Genomic DNA, 19,391 nt, shown 5'->3' with positions numbered 1-19,391 from the left:
ACCATTATGACCAAAAATAAAGTGTAAAATAAAAAAAGTAATTTTAAATGTTTATTGCATGGAACACATTTATAGACAAGTTTATAGCGATAGTTGCAGAAATAGCAGTGAAAACACATTTTACCATGTAATTACAATCAAAGACTAAGTGACAGTGTACAGTACAGCATGTATTTACCAGTATTTACACATTCAAGTGTACAATAGATATAATAATAGACCGATGAACACATTTGACTCCACCCTCTCTGCTTTCGAAAAAACTTTATTTACACCCAACCTCAAGACCATCCCGTCGTTTCAAAACAAACGATATTAATTACTCGGTAGGTATAATTGATTGCAATATTTAAAATAGACGACGGTTTACATTTATATAAATGTTCAATAATATACGTTTAACCATTTTTTTAATAAGGCAATGGCCTCCGCCCGTTAATCCTGCTTTAGAAATCAAGCTATGCTCCAAAATGCACTAACGTGAGGCTAACCCGGTGCGCTCTCTTCATATGCTGGAATTAAGAAGTATATGTGCAGTATGCTTTTACTTACTGTTTATTTTTAACATAGTGCAACCTATAACCGTCGTTAGCTGGTTGGCTGACCTTGTTTTGGTCACGCTGACATTAAACGCGTTCATTTGTCGGGCATGTGAGATTATGCATTGTTGTGCAGGATTAAAGGGCTTTTTCAAACGTGTATGGTTTAATTTCCAGCACAAAAATCTGTTATAATACTATAACGGTATTCATGGAGTCGTCTTAGTGATGGTTGCGAGGTTATAGAACCAATGTGAGGCACAAAGGTCAACAAAATGACAGCCTTTCAAAGTATTTAACCATAAGAGTTTCAGGTGTTCATATGAGCTATATTGTTTTAAATCAAATTAATCATATTGTTCAAATATTTCAGCTAATGTAAAATTCTCTCTAAATATACCAGGTACAAAAGCTTCATTCTGCATGGGAACTAAACATCATCCACTCACTGTAAGGGTTTGATTCTATTTAAGGACAAGGCTCCAGTAGCTTGTTTTGGGATATCACAGATCGTGAGTGGCCGATGGCATCAGAGGAGATGGAGGGTCTGTGCTCATTACCAGAGGTGACGAGCATCAAGGTGGAGCCGTCAGTCAGCATTGGCTCAGCAGAGGATGCCAACTCACAGAATGCCATGGGCATAAAGTTTATATTACCCAACCGCTTTGACATGAACGTGTGCTCGCGCTTTGTGAAGTCACTGAACGAGGAAGAGAGTAAAAATATCCAGGACCAGGTGAACTCTGATCTGGAGGTGGCCTCGGTCTTATTTAAAGGTGAAGCAAATGATTGGAGCAAAACAACCTTCTTTTGAGTGAATGTAATTTTAAGGAAATTCTTTAAAATATCCTGTATCTGTTTTTTCTCTCTCTACAGCGGAGTGTAATATTCAAACATCTCCCTCACCTGGTATTCAGGTTAGGCATGTTTACACGCCATCAACCACCAAACACTTCTCTCCAATAAAGCAGTCCACCACGCTCACCAACAAACACCGTGGAAATGAGGTCTCATCCACACCACTGCTCGTTCACTGTAAGTCTTCTTATTTCTCATTCGGCAAGGTATTTGTCAACCTAATCTTTAAAACTATAACCATTTCATATTTTTTTTCTTTTCTAGCTCTGTCTATACATCAGTTGGCGGCACAAGGAGAGATGGTGTTCTTAGCCAGTCGAATAGAACAAGGCTAGTTTGTAAAATTAATGTGATGTGAAGCAATTTGAACTTACATACAGTACACTACTGCTCAAATTTGGGGTTGTAATGGTTTTTCAAGTTTCTTATGCTCACCAATGCTGCAATTATTTGATCAAACATACAAAAAAAAAACAGTAATGCCATGGAATATTATGATTTAAAATGTTTTCTATTTTAAATAGAATCTGATAGCTGAAATTTCATTAGCCACTTCAAAGTCATGCTTTCTAATAAGCTGATTAGGTGCTCAAGAAACATTTTTCGTTATAAACAATGTTGAAAATGGGTGTGCGTCACAATTTTGTTAGTATTAAACTTAATTCTAAAAACACCTGAACGACCCCAGACGTTTAAACAATAGTTTAATTTTTAACTATATATGTCAAAAATTTTAATAAATTCTTTCCCGTTTCACTTTGAATTAGAGTCTGTAATAAACCTGCAGGATGAGGAGGGATTCACCCCACTGATGTGGGCGGCAGCTCATGGACAGATCGCTGTGGTGGAGTTCCTCTTACAGAGTGTGAGCTCATCATACACACTCCAAATATACTTGCACAAAGCTCTCAGTTAGCATTGCTGCCATCTTCATTCCATGAGCTTTCTGTTTTAGTTTCTTTATTCTGTCACCTCTCTTTCATTCTTTGAGATTTTGGCGAAAAGGCTTTGAAGAATCACCTGACACACAACGCAAAAGTACAATTCTATAGCTGGAACTCCAGATGCTCACAGCTCTTTCATTTCAGGGTGCAGATCCTCATCTCTTGGCCAAGGGAAGGGAGAGTGCACTGTCACTAGCCTGCAGTAAAGGGTACACCGATATTGTCAAAATGCTTATCGACTGTGGAGTTGATGTCAATGAGTATGATTGGGTAAGCGGTCACATTATTGATTAGATTCCTGAATACATCTAAAGCTATGACCTGTGAATGATAATCTGGTGTTAGTGACCTTTATCAAAATATGCTGGCAGTTTTAAAGCTATGCAAAAGGTTATGAAAGGCTTGTCGAGTAGGAGACGTTTCCTAGTATTGTTATATGGTGTAAATATACTTCTATGACTTTAATCTTTAGTAACCAGAATCAATGTTTATGCAAACTGATTTGCACCTAAGGCAGCGCTTATGTTTTTCCAGAATGGTGGAGCACCGTTACTCTATGCAGTGCATGGTAATCATGTTCGCTGTGTGGAAATCCTCTTAGGTAAAAGGCTTACTTTGAACTAATTTCATTGCAATGCAGTGTTTAGGTATTTTTGTTAATATTACTTCTGATCACTGGACAGAGAGTGGAGCTGACCCAACCATGGAGTCTGACTCTGGGTTCAATGCTATGGACATGGCTGTGGCGATGGGACACCGAAATGGTAGCTATAACATGATTACCATCAGCATTAAATGAATAGGGTCTTCAAAAAGTAACATGACTATTTTATTAAGTTGAATTCATTCATCTTAAGAATATCATACCTGGTTTATGTTGGTCTCAACGGTCATTGTAATTCCTTGTATTGTTGCCTCCCAGTCCAACAGGTCTTGGAGGGCCATCTTCTGAAGCTTCTGCAAGGTATCAAAGAATAACCAGAGGAACTACGAGAAGAATTAGTGAATATTTTAGTGTTGATTATGATGAAGTGGACAATACCATTTTGCATGTTTGCTGAACACACTTTATATGAAGTTAATTGTCATTTTTTTTAAATCCACCTTTGAAGATGCAAATGCACAGATCAACAAACATATGGCAGTTGATGAGATCGGAACTTTAGCGTTTTGAATCTAGTGATATATATATGTGGGTTTTATTCAATGTACGTGTGTTTTAGGTCACTGATTTTTACTTAGTTGCAATGTGTACTTGAAAATATATTTATTTTGACATTTAAATTAAAAAATAAGCCATTTCACATTAAACTTAACTGGTATTATGGTTTATAAAACTAAATCTGGGCACTTTAGAATCACTCGAGTGGAAAAGAACATGGTAAACCAGTTTACAATAACAATTTACAGTGAGAGAAGTACTAGTTCAACTGTCACACTTGTTATTGCTATTTCATTCCCAGGTTTTTACACTTTGAATGCCCTCTTTTAATGCAAGTTTTGTGTTACAACACTGTAAATAAACCTTAATTTATACTTGAGCGCATGTCTGAAAATTAAAGCAAAAACACAAAACAGTATTTAATAAGCCTTTTTCCAATAGCAAATATTTATTTCCAGATGTTGATTCAAAAAGGCTACAATGAATGAGCCTCAGTAACAGGGAAGGTTGGAGGCAAAGATGCCTCTTGGACCACACAAACACACTCAAAACTGCATGAACTTGTGTAGTACAATCAATCTCACACTCTCAGCTTGGACACATGAGGGTCACATCAGTGCATGAAAAGAAAATAGGAGATTCGGGGATGCAATATATTTATAAAATGAAAAAAAAAAAAAAGTCCCACAAGTTTCCGCTGAGACCAGAGATTTCAAACGCCTTTCCTTCCCGTGACGTTAATTTGCCTCATTCTTTGAAGCCTCATCGAAATTCTCCACAAGGTCTGTAAAGAGAGAAAACAAGGATTCAGTAAAACAATACCAGGTTTACATGCAGTCACTGACAATTCAAAGGGATTAAAAACTGAACACTTGTGGAAAACAGGATTTATACAGAAATACTGGACATCCAACAATTGTGGAGAGTGAAAAACGAAATCTCATCTTTATGAAACAATCTGTAAATGTTTATAGAAACATGATCTGAAAGGCAATTTCTTTGCTTCTCTCTCACTTGTGTGCCCACGTGTGCAAGTAATTTCCATAGAGAACATAAACGAGCACTGGGGGACTCAAAAGTCCACAGCTGTAAAAATGAAACCACAGAGGATCAAAAGCAGGTTGCCTTTTAGGAGATGAAATCTGATAAAATGGAACATCAACTTTTCTGCCTCAGGGCATCAGAATGGAAATCACTAACAGAAGGCTGGACTTTGTTTTCAGAGGGGACAGAAAAGGCTGAATCTCAGTAATGGGCACAATAGCACAAGCTGTTAACTGTTTTTGTCATCACACGGGTGAGCTAATTTTGCAGTGTCGGAGATGTAATCATACTGTACATGTGCAAGACTAGGGTTACTAACTGGAGTTTGCTCAGGGAGGAGAACTGGGGAATTGTAATAGCAACCGTATGTGTTCGAACCCCTCTCTTTAAAAAGAAAGCAAACTGATCCTTCAGTGCCCATAAACAATAGAGGATATTTTAAACACTTGTATATGATGACAATGTAAGAGCCTAGACAACCTGCTGAGACCCTCCTTTTTTGGAAATTTCTAAGACTCTGTCCTAACGCAAGCAAGTGTGCTTTGCTTACATTACCACATGCACAGAAACCCATATGGTAATAATTGTGACGCTCAAGCTAGGAGACATAAAATACACAAGGAATAATAGAAAACGTAAGCAAATAATCTTATGGTTAATGCTACAACTTAAAATACAAGGGATGATTTTTTAAAAATGGATGGGGGGGGTTCAGAGCAACATACTGACCTGGAACTTCGTCGTCATCTTCCTCTCCAACAGCTACTGGTGCCTTTCCATCACCAGCTGCAAGAAAATTGAGAATTTAAAATAACGTTTAAAAAAATATATTAAAAAAAATCCACCATTGTTAGTTGCTGATTCTAGAGCATTTACAAAAATCAACTACAGTGAGAACACTATCAAGAGACTAGACCACAAAATACAATTTCCATAATGACAGGGTTAAATATGCTTATATTATGGAATTCATCAGCATAATCGTAAGCCCTAAAAGAGCAAGAAATATCACTCCTAACAAAGCCTTCAGAAGTACATTAACCAAAATTAGGGGGGGGAATCCACTAGGTCAAACAAGAAGTCATTCACTTTCAACTACAGTAGCTTGTACGTGTAAAATACATAGTTCATGCTTGCTTTGGACTAAGGTTACACAAGGTTTGCAAGTTGAGGAAAAACTAAATAAAAAAATAAATAAAAAAATTACTACAATTAATGAACTACTTTGTTTGCATGCGTATGATGTGGTCATTAACTAACATCAAAGAACTGATGTGAACGTGGTGTCAAGTGGTTTAGTCTCTCTTTAGACCAATATTTCCCAAACTGGGGTTTGTTAGTCCTGGAGGTGCAGTGAGTTCCTCAGGGGCAGGGACTCAAAGGTAAAATGGGGCAATGTTAAAAAAAAATTATAGGTCAAACATTACCATTCTATATTTTTGCAGGAAGTTGCTTGCGGTCATCAAGCCTGCATTTATTTGATCAAAATTTGAATATACTTTCAATTTTTTTTTTTTTGCAATGCTGATTATCAACGCTGTATACTTTTTTCAGGATTGTTGTTGAATAAAAAAATTAAAAATAATTTATTTAAAATATAACTTTTGTAATCAACACTGCAATTCAAAATATTGATCTTTTATTTTTTTTAAGAAATTAGTTTTTATTCAGCAAGGATTTGTTAAATTGATTGAAACGGTGATGGTAAATATTGCTATTGTTTGAAAACATCTCTATTTTTAATAATTGTGGTTCTTAACTTATCAATGAACCCCATAAAAGTATCACAGGTTCCAAAAAGATTTTTTTAAAAAGCAACAACAGTTTTCAACAATGGTTATAAATCAGCATATTAAAATTATTTCTGAAGGATCATGCACTGAAGACTGGTGTATGCAGAGCATTTAGCATTGCATCACAGAAATAAATTATATTTTAAAGTATATTCAAATAGAAGATTTTTAAATTGTAATAATATTTCACAATTAGTTTCTTCAGTATTTTTGATCAAATATTCACACAAAAGGCCTGTAGATGGCACTTAGGCTTCATTTACTATGATAGTTTCATGACATAGCAACCGCTGTATCACACAATCATAAGTTAATTGAATTCTGATTACCATTATTGAACATTTTAGCACCACACGGTTTTGTGCAGTGCTTTTGTAGTCATGCAGCATCCATTATCTCAGATGTAATTTGATTTATAAAATGAGACAAACCACAGATCCAGATCACTCCACAAATAAGCTTGTCTGCCCCATGTAATTTTCAAGCGATTTATAAAGAAGAGAAAGTGATCACTACACTTTATTATTAATTATTGTCCAATGAAATTTGAACTTGTGCCAGATCATGATTGGTGGGTATATTATAAATGACAAATGGGCATTGCAGAATTAGGTAATATTCTATAATATATAATACATGGATTTTTAATTAAATCGACACACTAGCTTTGATTGATGGAAAAAAAAAAGTTTAAAATATCATTTGGTTTATTTTCTTTTGTCGACCCACTCACTGAAAGAACCATATATGGCTTCAGAGTCTAGGTTGCCGAACCGACTGTGGAATATCAGTCAGTCGAGTGAAAAGCAGGCAACCCATAGCAATGCCTCAGATTGACGCGTGTAAAAAATAAACAGGAATTTGACTTCTGAGCAATTAGGTACCATTTTGTACACTTTGTCAGGTTAATTATAATTCAAATGCAATTGTTTTTATTGACCACAATATTATTGCTATTTGTCTGAGGGGGGCACTTTTGAATAATTTTGAAAAAGGTCAGGGGCTTGACAAACAACAAACTAAAAGTCTATTTTAAAACATAGGCTACTCTCTAGGAACAGAACAGCAGCAATGACACACCTCCCCCGGAACATGTGCTAACACCTGTTAGCTGTTAGTCACTTTGTGAGGCTAGTTAGTTTATGCTGTTTGCTGCATAAAATGTACAAAATGAAATGTGACCTGCTGTCTCAGACTTGTACAATCTGACTCAGTTTTGAGAACAGAACACACCTTGTTTGGGCAGGGCCTCTGCAAGTCTGCGCAGACTGGTCAGGCTGTCGGCACCCAACTGGTTGAGTATAGAGGGCAGCATCTCTGTCAGCTGCTTGGTCTCTGCGTGGCCTGTGATGGTGAAGGTGTTGGCTGCCAGTGAGGCCTGAACTTTGGGATTGTTGAAGTGGATAACCGTGCCCTGGTTTGTGAACATGTTCACCTGAAAAGCAAAATGTTAATGATATAAGTGTACATAGTAAGACATTTTAGACATCTGTGGCACTGGACCACTCAAGTTGCACAAGTATATTTGTAGCAATAGCAAACAATACATTGTATGGGTCAAAATTATTGGTTTTTCTTTTATGCCAAAAGTCATTAGGATATTAACTAAAGATCATGTTCCATTAAAATGTTTTATACATTTCCTACCTTATATTATGATTTTTTTGATAAGTAATTTGTATTTGCTAAGGACTTCATTTGGACAACCTGAAAGGTGATTTTCCCAATATTAAGATTTTTTACACCCTCAAATAGCTGTCTCTTGGCCACATTTGTACATCCATACATCAAACCATACATCAATAGAAAGCTTATTTATCCAGCTTTCAGGTGTTGCATAAATCTCAATAAAAAAATAAAAAAAGTCCCTTAGATTTATACATCATCTGAAAGCAGATCACTGGTCACATATGACTGGTCACATTTGTAAACAGAATGGGTGTATTCAGCCGAAACCAAACCTTACCTCCTCAATGCCAGAGATGTTATTTACTCCCAATTTCTTCAGGGAGAACTGGAGCTTTTTGTCATCGGCAGTGGCCGTTCTGTGGACCACCTTCTTCTTTCTGCGGGCAGTACCCTATCAAAACAAAATACCATCAGTGTGTCTGCGAGATACTACTCTTGTTAGACATGACAGTTATTTAACATTATATTATCTTACCTTTCCACCGATGCGGACTTGTGCCTGCAACTTGGCTAATTTCTCCTGGTTCATTGTGGTTTCTTTCATCTGTAAGACACAAAGAAAGATATTAATGCTACTGTGTGGGGCGGAGTGAAGTTATAAAGCACAAGAGTTGTTAGGGGTGCGGTCTGAACGACACATTCAGCGGACAAACTGTCCACAAGACAGAAAGCCTTAATGCACATCCATTACTAAATCGTCCAAAGGCCTGTTGAGCAAGAGCGACCACTCGACTATATTAACTCAGTTAAAGTATTAGTATTATGCAGCCGTTCAAAGTTTAAAATACAAAACAATGCGACGAGATTGCGCTCAGAATAGATACTCGCTCTCGGTCCACTAAGAAAACCGTTAGCCGATTTTAAGAGGCTAAACACTGACGGAGAAGACGCAACATAAATGTAAACGATATTAGAATAATGTTTATAAATTTTAATGTATAAACATGGCTCGTGGAGTTTGTTTGCAGTGAGCTAGCAGGAGTGCTAATCTCACGCGCTCTCAGGCCTGGGTCTCCCCCGGCAGGGCCGAGTCTCACCCGAGCCGGTTCAGGCATCATTCCGCGGGTGATTCCTACAAAACAGCAGCCGCGTTTGGTAAATAAGGTACTTATTTGCCTTGAGCCTCGGAACCGGGAGCGGTTGTGCAGGAAACAGAGTATTTTAAAGCTCCTCACTGACCTGCACGCTAGCAGCAAACACACGCGGAGAGCAAGATGGAAGCGAGAGAGGACGACGGAAGTGACGACAGGACTGAAATGCGACGCAGTGGGCTGGATCCAGAAACCATTCCTGCCCACCCCGCGCAAGTCTGGCCCAAGAATAGTCTTCAGCCAGCGAAGTTGGGTCCCTTTTGTGCGGTATTTGTGTAAGGCTATAATGTATGTTGATTTTGTCAATATGCAATGTCAAATCAATACGCATATGTTTTTATAAGCATTAATAACATCTGTTAGAAGAAGTCTGGCAGATTTACTGCTGGGTGGAAAATTATAATCAATTAAAGTAGCCTATATTAATAGCCTAGCTATAGAACGATATTTACACATTTCGTTCAGTTATAGGACAATACTGAATAAATGCTGATAAATATAGATAAATTCAAGCCTTCAAGAGTAAGACTATCAAATATTTTACTAATCGAAATACAGGACTGTATAAACAACCAGACCTATTTTTCAGGGATAAATGCGTTTACTTTCAATATAGACTAAATATGTGATCTGGAATGCTGAAACGAGCTAACCGTATTTTGCAGCAACTTTAACCTCAGTTCAGTTGTTATTGTAGGCTATATGTGTAGACTATTTAAATAAATAAATGTAGGCTATCATAAAGAGCATTGCAGATGTCTAACACCTCAGAGAATTGAGGAAGATTCGGCGAGCTTTTTCCATGTGGAGGCAAATCTGGGAAAAAAGTGTCTGTAAGTAACCAAACGTTGTAGCTATTACTGAGGACTATTTTAAAATAAATTATTTTTCCACTTACTCGAAGGATTAGAACACGCATCCTATCAGAAAAAGACTGATAGTTACTGTGTAGGCTACATCACAATAGCTACTATTTAAATTTACTATTTAAAACTATTTAACTATTTAAAAAGTTACGTTACTCCTAGTTGGAGAGCAGGAGAATTTCTCAAGCACTTTCGAAACGCACACATAGGTCTAACCATTATAACTTTAAATCGGTTTTATTTCGTGCATGTGAAATGTATTGTAGAGTAGGCTACATCCGAATCCCTGCTGTTCACATTATATTCATGGACTTGTCACCCAGAGCAGCCGTGGCAGGGAAGTGCTTTCATGGTACCCCGTGGCACGGAAAGCGCCTGCTAACCCCTCTGGGACTTTAGAAACACTTTAGATGTGGTTTAACCACACATGCAAGCCCTGACCCGGCTCACTGCGCCCCGGTTCTCAAAAACTCGGCAGAATAATTAAACCACAGCCAATATGAACATCACTGGAAGGTCTTGTGATGTCGGATTGCGCATACTGTCCTCCTTAATCACCAGGCCTACTAACACCCAGCTGATTTATTTTTAAAGACTGACTATATTTTAAAAACTAGATTTATTATTTATTTTATTTATTTCAAATCCAGTGTATTTAAAAAAAAAAAAAAATCAGTTCACCTGAGCTCATATCTGTTAAGGGTAAATATGTCCCCCTGGCCTGCTGAAAGTTCATTTAGCTGCAGTGCAAACGCGTTGTGACCGTCTGACTTTCTGACCTCGATCTTCACAATTTATAGGCTATAGCCTAATCATTTTTTTTAATTGTGCCGAAATATGCATACAATTTGCAATTTATATTCGTCTGTGATGTAGCTAATATTTCTGTTTCAGAGTTAAAATAGTCTAACTTTTTTCACTAAATAGTTTAATCATCTTACAATCGCATTTTGACTTAGTCCATATATAGTAGGCTAACTAATTTGGCTAACTATTTGAGTTAAACCTATTTTAGTTATAGCTACAACCATGATTTTTGGTATAAAACGGCACACAACATCAGTCCCTATCACTCTTAAAAATGCTGGGTTGTTTCAACCCAATTGTGGGAAAAATATGGATTTAGGCTACTCAACTTTCGGGTTAAAAAAAAAACCGTTGTTAGTCCATAGGCTATTTGACCCAAAGTTGGGTTGGAACGACCCAGCATATATTTTAGAGTGTAGCTATATCAAGAAGACCACCCAACAAGAAGAAGAAAAAAACCGTCACATTAATTAAAGAATTAATAATTATATGTTTTGTGCGATACGCTTTTATTATTTTTTTTTTAATATTATGTAGCCTATAGTTTATAAATGTAATCATAAATATACAATTTTATCAGTCAAATTATTCTTAAGCACAATAAATTGCATAAACCCATTGCCTTCAAAACAACTGCATTTTTAAAAAAATATTTCTAAACTAATAATCCGGAACCAAAATACTATAGGCCTAGAAATTTGCCTACATTAACTTGTTAAACAGATAAAAGGATTTAAAGTGGCGTCAACTGAACTGCCGCTAGATGGCACTCTCACAGCCCTTATAACTGCTGGATGAAGTAAATATATGTTAAATACACAAGCCTGACCACATGAGTTACCATAAAACGGCCATCAAACCGGACCAGATGTTTTTGTAATCATACAAAAATACCCCTTATACCCACTGCATCCTCCAGAACCAACATGGAACTGTAATAAAAAAGGAAAAGATAATTCATTTAGAGAAGGTCGAAAAGATCTTTATTTTATGTCGGGTACACGAGTTTCTATGGGTCAGCGTTGTGTGTCTTTTGGACAAGTATGTTTTCATCACTCCTACCGCAAGTTGTTTTATTATCCAACTTTATATGCAATTTCTCTATGTTTTTGTTTTTCTTTTAATTGGCAGAGCGAGTTAACTCTTAATTGGCAGAGCTAGTGTTTTGACTGACTATTGTTTTTTAGGTTAGGCCCAGAAAATTATTTGTAAACTAAAGGTTTTGTTATTATTATTATTATTACAGTTGTTGTTGTTAATAATAATAATAATAATAATAATAATAATATTAATTCACTGAAGATATAATGACATTGACTAAGTTTAAATAAATAATAAATAAATTACAACAACACAAAACAATACGCACTTGAATTGTTTAATGCAATGTTTGTAAGTGCCTTGTTAATCTCAACAATTAGGTGTCACACTTGATAGCCTTTCTATTTAATCCTGTTCATCTATTGAGAGTAATAGCTAGCATTCGGCTATATAGGCTCACTTTGTAAAAACAAACGTGGGAAAGCAAACAGAAAGAAAAAGACGGACATTCTCCCTAGAAGGAGGAACAACAAATTAAACAAACACAGCAGTATGTTTTTTTTAACAAACAAACAAATAAAAACTACAAAGATTTTGATTCTGCGTGTTATAATTAAATTGTAATCCTGAATGGGCTCTATAGGCTCACTTTGTAAAAACAAACGTGGGGAAAGCAAACAGATAGAAAAAGACAGATATCTCCCTAAAATGAAGAACAACAAATTAAACAAGCACTGTACAGATGTATGTTTTTTTAAAACAAACAAACAAATAAAAACTACAAATGATTTTGATTTCGTGTGTGATAGTTTCATTTTAATCCTGTTTCTAATTAATTTTGATGATATGTGGATACTTTTGGGTGTGCATTTTCGAGCAACATTTACTTTTTCATGAACCTTTTAATGCTTTAATTTAATGCTTTAATTTAATGCTTTAATTATTGTCATGTATTGACCTATTTGTTTTAATTGAGGCCTGTTTGCACGTTGGACGCTTATCATTTTGAAGCGCACTGCCAGTTCACTGTTCAGTGATGTTCAGTGTGCACCTCTGGCTTTTTATGTGCAAAATCATGGCAGTTCAGAAACGACAATATTTCAGTACACTTTATACAAATATGCTACTGGTTAATATGTTTTTTAAATAAAAGGGAGACTGCTGCCCGACCAAATACCAATTGCTAATATTAATTCTGAATATAAAAATGTTAGCCTTTCGGAATAGACACGCATGTGCCCTCCTTTTCCAAAGCTAGAATGCTCTTTCGTGATCCGCGTGACTGATGCGAGTTAACAGCTGACTTTTTTCCATTACCAATGGCTCGCGGATGATCTAGAGCACTCCCGTGTCACGCAAACTGCGATGCGTACTGAGGCAGATAACCGAGTGGATGTTTTGAAGCATTTCTGAAATAACCAACAATTTCATTATTTCCGCATTAAACGCCATGCACCTGAACAGACATTAGCAATACAGTTGTAAAAAATTATTATGGGTTTCATCCTATTAAGAGAAATATAAAAATAGCAGGGAGGGTCCTACCACATATCCTACTTACATCTTCGAGTCAATAGGCTTTTAAAGAAGACAGCGGTATTTCACCCAAGAGAGGAACATTCCCACAAAACCAGCAGAATGAGCAGCGGTGACTGCTTAAAGATAACAGGTGAACCTCGCAGTTCTTTAGATTATTTTTCAAAGACTGATATTTTTTATCTCTTCAATAGCAGCGGTGACGCTTTTTTGTCATGTGATCAGCGAGCTGGTATAAAGCGCATGGAAAGGTCCGCCCTCTTTGGAATCCTGGTCTGGCCTTTAGGAGGGTCTCCCCAGACAGAATAAGCGCGTGGAGGTTGGGATTTGGGCGACCTCTTGATTCCGTGCCGACAGTAATCCATTAAAAGCCTATGGCACTGGTGACACATTGGCACGTCCTCTCCGCCTCTCCCGCATCTGCTCGGCGCGTCTTATGAGTTCTCTCGAATCGAGAGCGCAGGCAGCACGCAGGCTCAGCACACCGTTGCCCATCGGGGACCCGAAAGAGCCATGACTTTGAGCTCCGAGATGTCGGATGCGTCTGTGCTCTCGGAGGAGACCGACATCGACGTGGTCGGAGAGGGAGATGATGGTGACGGCCAGACGCGCTCATACGTGGACGAGGTGGCTCAGATGCACGACGAGATCCTGCTCGGCGGTTCACCGTCTTGTGTGGATGCCTCCGCCGCACGGGACCCCTACAAGCCAGCAAGTAAAAACACCCTGGTGAAGCCCCCATACTCCTACATCGCACTCATCACCATGGCAATCCTCCAGAGTCCCAAGAAGCGCCTGACGCTCAGCGAGATCTGCGACTTCATCAGTAACAGATTTCCGTACTACCGGGAAAAGTTTCCAGCTTGGCAGAACTCTATCCGGCACAACCTGTCCTTAAACGACTGCTTCGTCAAGATACCGCGGGAGCCCGGGAACCCTGGTAAAGGCAACTACTGGACACTGGACCCAGAGTCCGCCGACATGTTTGATAACGGGAGCTTTTTACGCCGCCGGAAACGCTTTAAGCGCCAGCAGGCGCCTGAACTTCTCCGCGATCACGGAGGCTTTCTCCCCGCGGCCGCTGCCTACGGCTACGGACCTTACGGTTGTGGATACGGTCTGCAGCTGCAGTCTTATCATGCGCATTCTGCGCTCCTCGCCTTTCAGCAGCAGCAGCAGCCGCCGCCCTCTTCCCGGCATCCTCACACCGGAACTCTCATCCCCGCGCCTTCCCTCATGCCAAACACTATGGAGCTCACCCGTTCCCGCTTCTATCCTCCTCTAAGCCCCGGGCTTTCTTCCCCGATGCAGACTGCGGCTAAGTCCCCGGTTCACCGTTCACCCTTCTCCATAGACAGCATTATCGGGAGCTCTTTAAGCCCTACGCACTCGCATTGTGCCTCACGGACTTCCCCGGTGGTCCCGGTGCTTCCGCAAACCCTCGCGTCTCAGCACTCCCCTACCCCTCTACCGGGAGTCTTGCACGGACCGATGTCTTTACACGAATCCTACGCAAACCGGATTGTCAATGGCACTAGCGGCTGTTAATTTTTTTTTTTTTTTTTACTAAACGTCACATTTAAAGCGATACACTCCTGTGTTTAAGGTAGGATTCTTTTTGTATTGTTTGTTTCACGCAGCTGAATGGTGCACATTAAACCGTTCGTGCCTATATTCAAGCTGTGAAATATGAAGATATATTTATGTTAACATTTTAGTTCAATCTAATTTCCGCCCCCACGAACTTTTCGTTGTCGGTGTGATAGTGATCACTGCATATAGGGCGTCTCAGGACAACATTTTAACAGGCTATAAAATAAATTGTCTAAAATGATATATTTTGTGTGAAAACACAGATGTTTTGTAGTTTGGCAAACTGATTTTATTATTTGTACTTTGTAATGAAAATTCACAAGAGTGAAAATCGAACATTTTTTTTATACAACGTGTACTTCTCAGTAGCCTAATAAACAATGTACATTATTTGATATTGTATACTCGGAGTGTGATATTTTTTACAAGGTCTGTTTTTCATTAATAATAAATATTGTTTTGCAAAATTAGATGGAGTGGAATTTACCTTATTGATAGTATCAATAGCTTTAAATGCTGGGTACAAGCCTATTAATGATTGTCATGTGGACGACGTAATCACATTTTTTAATTAGGGTAGCTACTTGTTATTAGATTAAATTACTTTTGAAAATACTAGTAATCAGACTACAGTTTCTTTTTTATTGATTACATATTATTCACATAATATAAATAAATTATATTTATAAAATAGCACACACTCAGAAAGTCTTCCAGTTTTGTGGACATTCGCACAAAGAACAGTCATTACTCAGGGGCTACACAGCATTTGACCTGGATTTACAAAAATCATTTCAGGTTTAAGAAGTGTTTCAACATTGCATCAATAGGCCTAGGCTACTATGAATTATCAGTCAGTGGGTTATTTAACCATGTATTACTATGTCTTAGGAATGCTTTTGTCTTCCAAACACATGCACAAATTCACGTTATTCATCTGAACCTTTTACCTAAATAAATATTTTAATAGCATCACATTTGCATGTTTACGGTTGTCTGACTTTTGTTAATGGTCACGAGACATGCAGGTAAACAAATAAAATATGTATACATATAACCTATATTTATTTTGCTTAATGTTCCTTTAAAATGATTTAATTACGTATTAGTTTTCCAATAAACTCACGAATCTCCTGCAGCTCCTTTGGGAACCCCCAGTTTGAGAAACCTAATGTTTAATGAGCTTCATGTTGTTAATTACAACGAATGGGATATATTTTCTTTCTCTTTGTATTCTTATATCAAAATGGCACAAGATTAACCTATTAAACACGGCGTGATAAACGAGTTAGGCCAAAAGTAATCCAAAAGTAATCAAAGCCTGATTATATTACTTAAAATGTGTAATGTAGGCCTAATGGATTGGGCTTCGCTTACTACAATTTTGTCATGCAATTTGGAACCGGTAACGAGTTCAGATTTGTAATCTACCCAGCTCTGCAAATAGGATAATATGACTTACATTCTGCCTCTGAAACCAGGTGTTCACGTTGTCTTGATACTCTTGGAGGCTATACTGAAAAAATAAATAGGCCTACAACAAGCACAGGATTCAAATGCATAAATGTAGCCACTTCTAACCAACAATCAATCTAACAACTAACTGCAACATGACATTCAGGAGCCATTTAAGGCATATATCATATTAAAGAAAACAACAACAAACTACGAGAAGGTCAAGGAAGACAAATTTAAAAGGATAATAAAAGTTAATATATATAATACCTGATAATACTTGTAATAATATATTAGACGTAATAAAGAAGAGGTTGTGCAGTTCTGTTCGCGGGTCAATGATTGCCGTTTTTTGCTGTTGCAGCATTTGACAGCGTCATGCACTGCTTGAGGAAAAATGACTGTGTGATATACACACACACACACAGAGAGAGAGAGGGGGGGGGGGTAGTGGAGGACCAGTTGAACGCTAATGTAAAGGTTATCATGAGGGCTGTTTTGTAATGACAAGCAGCATCGGGAGTATTTTGTCTTAGCTATGACGAGATAAACTTTGTCAGTAAAAGACTTCTACTCTCCAGGAATATTGTTCCAGGATGGATTTGGAAGAGATAGTAGCCCATACGCCTATGGCTGTCCAGTTCAACTGAGGCCTGAGAGAAAGACTGTGGCCACCTTTTTCAGAAGAAAAACGGCCAGGTTTCGGTTTACTGACACTCTTACGTATTTATCGATGAAAACTGCAAAGTTGAAACATTATTGTGATAAAACGATGGAACGCAATTTATTCCCTATAAGGTAGAGCACAGTTATTGTGAAATAGGCTAATATGTTCAGGAAATATTAGGCTTTACACAACCAAAAAGTCAGAATAAAATAGTACCTAAAATAAAAAGAAGCCTTATAATATGGTCATAAAATATTATGGATTGTAGTATATTCTGTCATTCAGTCTATGCTTTGTGTAATATTCGTGTTAAATAAATTATCTGTTTCTGCATATTTCACTCGATCAGTGTGACTTTTAAAGTTACTTTTAAGAAGATAATGTGACTTTTTTTAATCCCGTAATTAAAACATTATTGTTGGAATACTACTAAAGGCTATTCACTCCTCTCTAACAGACAACAGGAGCGGTGATGTAGATCGGTTCCCCATCATGGCCTGGCTACATATCTCTATATGTTGTTTCCCACATTTATCTCCGTAATTGCTACTCAGCGGCAGCACAGTGTCACTGGGGTGAGAAACGCGCTGTTTCCCTGCCCTTAGGTCGGTGATAATCGGCGTGATCTGATCCAGCTGGCCCTGTCCATGGGAGTGCACCGCTCTAACACTTTTTCTTTTTGTCATCTGCTGTCATTTGTAAGGACCAGGATTCAATTTACAGAGTGAGCCAGAGATAGTAAAAGGAAATCAGTCAGTTTCACAGAGCGCGTGCATGTGTGTAGAGATGCCGAGGCCAGTTTGCTGAACTTCACCAAATGCCATTGCCATCATAATTAACTGCTGCTGGGATGCTTATACGGGATAATGGCCTGTAATTATAGATAAACTTCTTCAAAGGCACGACAATTAAGTCCACAATAGAAAATGTTTGAGACCAATCCAGATGAAAAAATATTTTTGGGCAATCAAAGTGCGCCACGGATGCGGTTCAAAACGAGCCGTGGGTAATCTTGATGAAAAATAAAACCAAATGTCTTATTTCTAAAGTTGTATTTGTCTGATTTTTGTCACCCTATTGGAAATCAGGAGTAGCCTCTCTGGATTACGCAGAGGAAATGCATAGTAGAGTCAGTTCAGTATGCCAATAGAGCAGGAAACGCTCGCACGCGCACGTGCACACAAAGAGTGCAATGCCACTATGATGTAACCATTGGCTGGAGATAAACGCGAAAGGGTGAATACTCTTTTACCCTCCAAACATCCATTTATTTATGCACTTCTTTGTTTATTTGTATATTAATGCAGACAACTTGTGAGAACTCATAGATGAAATCATTGAAAAGGCACATTTTCCTTAAACAATAGTCTATATTTGTCTTATCTGTGCAAATATACCACGGTAAAATAATTAAACAACAGCAAAAGTACATGCATAAACAGACTGTATAAAAAATTAACATATTTGTAGCATCACTTACAATTCTTCCACTTTATTTTTTACACTGCTTCGGGGAGGTCCAGGGTTTATTTTGCGCATCCATTCAGACATTTTTTTAGCTCGTGCAAAGTCAAGGACTGATCGCGTGCTAAACTCTACTATAGTGTTTTCATCTTGCCAGCTTTATAAATTATAGATGGTTACTATCCGAGCGTCCTGGTGTGAGACAGAATGCTAGCGGACAAGCTAAAGGGGATGCTGCCGAGTAGAACTCAAAACCGACCAATAAAAAATCCAGTCTTCAAGATGCCCATTTTAAATATAGCCTATAATTAATACCAAGCGTAATTGAATCATATGTATTTGCACACACACACACACACCGAAAGAGGAGGGCAAGATGGGGAGAAGAATCAATACACACCAATGCACGTTTAGGCCTACAACACAAAAAAGTTTAGGATACTAAAAATAAAGATATAGCCTATAAAAGCAGATATATGACAAGCTGCTTTTGTACTTTTTATATTATTATTATTATTTCGTGCTTGTACGTTTTTTTTACCACCTACATCAAATGTAATAAAGAAAAAACACTTAATCTACACTGACAGTGGACACTTAGAGATTACGTAACGTAGGCTATTTATGATTTGGACTGCTTTGAACTAACCCCAAAACCTCTCTCTCTCTCTCTCTCTCTCTCTCTCTCTCTCTCTCTCTCTCTCTCTCTCTCTCTCTCTCTCTCTATATATATATATATATATATATATATATATATTTTGTAATTGTATTAAACTTATAACATTATCAACACAATTTATAAGTGGAGCATTATGTATAGATTTATCTAAAGAATTGTTTTA

At 37.7% G+C, this 19,391-nt stretch overlaps 3 protein-coding genes across 4 annotated transcripts; 2 read left to right on the top strand and 1 right to left on the bottom strand.

Annotated features, from left to right (window-relative positions):
• Positions 1-246: 246 nt before the first annotated feature.
• Positions 247-3,882, top strand: LOC132141220 (ankyrin repeat family A protein 2-like). 2 transcript variants are annotated; one of them, XM_059550544.1, is made up of 9 exons: positions 247-326; positions 1,013-1,315; positions 1,416-1,574; positions 1,662-1,727; positions 2,165-2,262; positions 2,486-2,611; positions 2,876-2,942; positions 3,025-3,105; positions 3,264-3,882. In XM_059550544.1, exons 2-9 carry the CDS (start codon positions 1,063-1,065, stop codon positions 3,317-3,319), a joined length of 906 nt encoding a protein of 301 aa, XP_059406527.1. In that variant the 5' UTR covers positions 247-326; positions 1,013-1,062; the 3' UTR covers positions 3,320-3,882. The 2 variants fall into 2 exon arrangements, with proteins under 2 accessions (XP_059406527.1, XP_059406526.1); XM_059550543.1 differs by having other exon boundaries at positions 257-326; positions 943-1,315.
• A 39-nt stretch (positions 3,883-3,921) lies between these two features.
• Positions 3,922-9,298, bottom strand: LOC132141221 (transcription factor BTF3-like). The gene is made up of 6 exons (XM_059550545.1): positions 9,209-9,298; positions 8,505-8,573; positions 8,307-8,420; positions 7,574-7,775; positions 5,277-5,333; positions 3,922-4,287 (listed from the first exon to the last, which is right to left on the bottom strand). The coding sequence occupies exons 2-6, from the start codon at positions 8,571-8,573 to the stop codon at positions 4,241-4,243; spliced, it is 489 nt and encodes a 162-aa protein (XP_059406528.1). The 5' UTR covers positions 9,209-9,298; the 3' UTR covers positions 3,922-4,240.
• Positions 9,299-13,401: 4,103 nt separating this feature from the next.
• Positions 13,402-15,431, top strand: LOC132141219 (forkhead box protein D1-like). Its single transcript, XM_059550541.1, has one exon. It carries the CDS (start codon positions 13,884-13,886, stop codon positions 14,916-14,918), a length of 1,035 nt encoding a protein of 344 aa, XP_059406524.1. The 5' UTR covers positions 13,402-13,883; the 3' UTR covers positions 14,919-15,431.
• Positions 15,432-19,391: the final 3,960 nt, after the last annotated feature.

Source organism: Carassius carassius, chromosome 5 (assembly GCF_963082965.1).
Source record: "Carassius carassius chromosome 5, fCarCar2.1, whole genome shotgun sequence".
NCBI lineage: Eukaryota > Metazoa > Chordata > Actinopteri > Cypriniformes > Cyprinidae > Carassius > Carassius carassius.
The sequence above is the reverse complement of the archived record's forward strand: the minus strand, read 5'-3'. Positions and strand labels throughout refer to the sequence as shown.